Source organism: Jatropha curcas, chromosome 10 (assembly GCF_041381405.1).
Source record: "Jatropha curcas cultivar XTBG-Jc1 chromosome 10, XTBG_Jcur_1.0, whole genome shotgun sequence".
Classification (NCBI taxonomy): Eukaryota; Viridiplantae; Streptophyta; class Magnoliopsida; order Malpighiales; family Euphorbiaceae; genus Jatropha; species Jatropha curcas.
This window is the reverse complement of record NC_143160.1, coordinates 4,582,511-4,587,800: the sequence shown is the minus strand read 5'-3', so window position 1 is coordinate 4,587,800 and position 5,290 is coordinate 4,582,511. Positions and strand designations below refer to the sequence as shown.

The 5,290-nt window shown below is 32.2% G+C and overlaps 1 protein-coding gene across 1 annotated transcript; it reads right to left on the bottom strand.

Annotated features, from left to right (window-relative positions):
• Nucleotides 1-741: 741 nt before the first annotated feature.
• LOC105640270 (BTB/POZ and TAZ domain-containing protein 1) lies at nt 742-3,233 on the bottom strand. The gene is made up of 5 exons (XM_012224545.4): nt 2,996-3,233; nt 2,757-2,890; nt 2,238-2,541; nt 1,839-2,155; nt 742-1,198 (listed from the first exon to the last, which is right to left on the bottom strand). The coding sequence occupies exons 1-5, from the start codon at nt 3,155-3,157 to the stop codon at nt 1,027-1,029; spliced, it is 1,089 nt and encodes a 362-aa protein (XP_012079935.1). The 5' UTR covers nt 3,158-3,233; the 3' UTR covers nt 742-1,026.
• Between the last annotated feature and the right edge of the window lie 2,057 nt (nt 3,234-5,290).

Genomic DNA, 5,290 nt, shown 5'->3' with positions numbered 1-5,290 from the left:
TGTACACACTTATAAATTAAAAATTATGGTAATATTTTTTAACTAATTTTTAATATTATAACTAAATAATGTAATATAAATTATTTAAAAAATATTGTTTAAGGAAAATGTCTATGAAAAATATTTTCAAAGGAAAAAATATGTCCTAGAGGCAAATATTATATCATTTTCCATGATTTTTATGGTGTTTTGTGTTTTGCGTTTTTGAAAAATCAATCCAATGAAATATCTGCTTTTGAAGAATTTTAGCAGTCGAGAATTCCTATAGAGAATTAAGTAAATATAATTAAATTGAATTGAAGTATTGCAATATAAGACTTTCTTTTTTCCCCCCTTTCTCAGTGCAACATTGAGATGTGGCATTTACTGTGAAAGGGAAACAACATCTGAGTTACCGGTTGTGGGCCCCTCAACCCAGGCCTTTTTCACTTCTCCATTTCTCATTTTCTCCTCTTTTATCTCATATCTATTTTCTTGGCCGTATAGGCCAACAGTGGCCGCCTTTTCATCTCTCTTTTGCTTTTTCTATAAAGAAAAAATTTTAAAGAATCCATTAAACATGATAATAATGCATTAAAAATAAAGAATTACCCAATAAAGTATATTCACATCTATTTTTTGCTTTAGTTATTTTTTTTTTTCATTAAATTAAACAATAAATATATTTTGGATAACCAACAAGAATTGTCAGAATTACGGCAGTACTGTAGTAATATAATTGGGAAAAAATAGTGAGCAAAATTACAAGAAAACGGCCACTTGCATTCATAGACACAAGGTTTGGGATTACAAGCAACTACCTCATGCGCTACATTTTCCTTCCTTTATATATACAATACTTAACTCATTTCCATTATCTAATTAATTAACACTTGTCTACTCCTTCCCATACTCTTAAAAGACAGAACCGGAGTACATAAGAACTAACTAACCAGGACTACGCTTTTGTTTACGATAGACCTGACATGGAAATTATTTAGTATACACAAAAAGAACGAACATCACAATGCATCTTGCTTCAGTACATTATAATCTGAAGGTTCTAATCCCATGATTCTGTAATGTCTCGCTCAATTGCTCTTCTCTTTTCCTTTTTGGCAAAGACAGAGTAGAAAGAACTCTGGCTGACATGACCTTCTTCACCAGTAATTTCCAGAGGGCGTCATCGCCCTTTTTCTCTTGTTGCATTTTGAATTGCCTGTAACATCCACGAAAGATCAAGGATAAGTGTTGGTAGTTGGAACTTGTAATTTTATGAATGGCGCAATATACCCAATAGCTGGTATTTAATACATACATGCCAAACATATGGACCCTTTGATAGCACTAGCTTTTACTGTTTCTAAAGGATCAATAATTATTCTGTGTTTTAATTCTACTAAGATGTAATTATATCTTTGCCTCCCTCTTAATTTATAAAAACAAAGGGCCATATAAAAACTAGTAAAGCCTCTTTAAAATTATAAAGAGGCTTTACTAGTTTTTACTGGACTAAATGAAACCAAGATATATATATATAAAGACACCAATCCACCATATGAACTGAGTTCACTGTGCACGAATGCAATCCAAAAACTCGTGCATCACATGGAAAATACCAAATAGTACTATCCAACGATGCTGCTGGAGATTAGCCAAAAGACAATAACAGTATTAGCTGGCAAGAGGCCCCCGTCCATTACACACACAAAAAAAAAAAAAAAAAAAAAAAAAAAAAAAGACATTTCCATTCTTAGATCCTTAATAGAGCATTCTAATAAGGACAATCAAATAATAACTCAGGACAAAATTCTGATTTGCCTATTAAGCGAAAATGAAGGATTTGGTGAAGTAATTACCTGCAGAGAGGAACTTTACAAGAATCAGGCTGGTCACACATCGAAGAGTGAAGTCTTAGAAGCTGCCACATCCGCTTACAACGGGAGCAACCTCCATTAACCCGATTCTTACACGTTGCAAAGTGCTTGATCAGGAGCTGGATGCCTTGACATGTGGAGAACTTGCTGCAGGGGCCTCTATTTTTTGTGGGATGTACGTCATAAGGCCCAACACTCGTGCACCCTTCAGTGCATATGTGTTCTAAGCATTCCATTGCTACAGCTAACTCCATGTACAAGCGCTGCTCCTCTCTGTGCCTCTTTGTTCTCTTTTTCCTCTGTTTTTGATTTACACTTACTGTTAATAACTTTCAATCATTTATTCAAAAAGATCTTATCATTTTTAATAACGGAAATTACCGATTCAGCTTCATCGATGAATTGGAGAATCTCGAGCTCTAGAAAGGGATCGTGATTTTGCATGAATTTCCAGCCTTCAGTCTTCTCTACACTCTTGAAATGGCTAGAGATTAATCTCATGCACTTCAAGTAGAGATCCGGTGCATCACAGAGCCTTGCCAATTGAAGTACATCCACAACATTGTCAACCGTCAACCGATGACTCACAGCCTTGGCGCATCTCTGTTTCAGCTGAGGTACCAAGTAAACATGGGATAATGCCAATAGATGAATCCCGAACTTCTCTAGCTGCTCCTCATCGCACCTGAACAAGAGGCATTTCTGTCATTTTGAATGAAAAGTATCCTTGGAATTTTCGATCTACAAAGTATAACCAAAATAGATTGCTTGGAATACAATTCAAAAGCAAAGTATCGACCAAATACTCCTCCTGTTCATAATTTTTTATTTTGAATCTAGCCACTCGTCTCAGCCGTCAAATTGGACTGTTTGGATTAGGGGGATAAGCAGAAAACTGACCTGAAGGAGTAGATGAATCGAACAAACGTCGAAACGGCGTCGGAAGGAACGCCGAGGATGGGAATGATTCTCTCAGATCTCCGATGTTTACGTGGCCTATCAATGATATTCTCCAACACCGGTGATACAGAGGCCTATGATATACCAATTCGTCGAGAAAAAAATGAAACACAAGTTAGATTTCCAACTTAGATCACAAATCCAAGAAATTTTCAAAAGATGAGGAGTTATATCTATACCAGAATGCTACTATGAGCCGGAATGCGTAAGCCGTCGGATGTAATGATTTGAACGTCGGCGGCAGGTAGTTCACGATAATTTTCATCGGTGATTCTATAATGATCGTTCATATCGCCGTAGACGGGGGCAGTTGTTTTTGTTGCGTTATAAGCTTCTTCCATGAGTAAAGAAGAGGAACGAACGTTTCAGTACTTTTCTTGCGGTATATTGCAAATGCAATGAGAATGGAGTTGGTTGTACCAAGCTTTATAGCCAACTACCGGGTGATAGTGCCAGCGAATTTTAAAAAATGCAAAAGACGACAGAAAAAGTACACGCGCTATTGCTTGACGATGCGTCGATAAACACATTTGACTAGAACAACTGTAGCGCAGGAAACGTGGCCACACGTAAGAAAAACCTATAACCAAAAAAATAAAATAAAAAATTACTACAAACCTTCTTTTTCAGATTTCGGAGACAGATTAACAAATTTCCAATATCTATCATTAAATGGTAATTTATTAAATATTTCCTTGTAAAAAAAATTGGTAATTTATTAAATATAAATATTTAAAATCAAGACTGCTTTTCTTATTATTTACTATAATTGCTGTTGCTATGTTTTTCTTTTTTTAATTTTTATATAAAACTTATTCTAGAAGTAGTTTACGTGCAAGGAAATGTATTTAATTAATTTACATATAAATATTTATGAAAACAAAGATTATGATTTTAGAATATCTATCAACATCCATCCTTACCATTGAAGTGAAAGAAATCTAAACTAATAAAAAATTATATGGGCGTTCATTCTTATTGGTCAAATTAAAAGGATAGAAAAAAAATAGAAAATAGTAAAAAATCAGGACATATCAGCTAATGTCAAAAGAATAGTATTAATTAATTAGTTAGCTAATTAATATAAAATTCTTAATATTTATTAATTCAATTAACTCAATTAAATTATTATTTGTATGTAAAGGGCATCATAACATAAGAAATGATATTAATTAATATAAGGAAGTCTTTTATTTTCACATTATTTTCTGTACATTCACAACTTTATTATAACCTTATTAATATATAGTTTTTAACTTATTACTTGCTGGTAACTAACACCATCGATTATTGGTCATCGTCGACCACCAACACCAGCCATCAATCAATTTATCCACAGCCACCACGAGTTAGCAATGCCTATTACTATCTATAATTCTTTATGCATTTTTTTTTCAAATTTGACATTAAATTTTTAAAATATAAAATTCTTATAATTATAAATATTTTTATGCTTAATATTTTTAACTAATTTTTAATATTATAAAAAAAATAAAAAATTAATTTTCAAGGAAAATATTTTCTAAAGACAAATTATTTTTCGAAAACAAATAGGGTTTTCGATTTATAAAATTATTATTAACCTATAGTAACATTATTATGAGCATCCGTTAAAGTTATACATGAAAATATACCAAAGTGGTATTGATTGAGATAATAAGCGACTTTAATCATCGTAGATGTAGATACTTGATAAGTGCAATTTAATTCCGCTATATATCTTATCAATTAACTAATTATATTTTCGTTTTCATTTGTTCTAAATAATAATCTTATTTTTCTTACTAGAAGAAAATAATTTTGCAATTTATTATTTTATCCTAATTTAAAACGCATTTTTTTAACAAAATATATCACTTTAACACCAATCAAATATTGAAATAAACAAAGTGATTATTATCGTCACATATATTAATTAATTCTATATCTTCCATCTTACCTAGATTATATTAATGTAAGGACTCAAATTAGGAAAAAGTATATAAAAATTATAGCTTATATATTTTTTTAATACGTATGAAAATCAAAGTAGGTTTATTTTTATGTGACGAAGAAGTATTAATTTTGAGCAAATTTTGTTGACTCCTTTTTTAGAAGGCCTGCATCAGTTTGACCTAAATTGCCATAACTCACCAAACTTTCCGAATTTATTTTCTGTTACAATATGATTGGTTAAAACAAGGACATGTCTTAATGGGCGCGTCGTGAACATGCATCATTGCTGAGCACTGGGGAACAATTTGATTTTCCATTTCTATCCCTTTCTCTTTTGTCCCCGGCCATCGAGATTTTCTCCCTGTATTTGATTTCGAACGGCGGCGATTACATTCTGCAGAAGATACTTAAAAAATTAGCAAAGTATTTTATTATACAACGAACAAAAGCAACACAAAAGGCAAAAAGAGAACATAAATAAATCGGAACACACATGTCCTCAAAAGCTGACGTGGAATGGATAAAATCACCACCTCGAG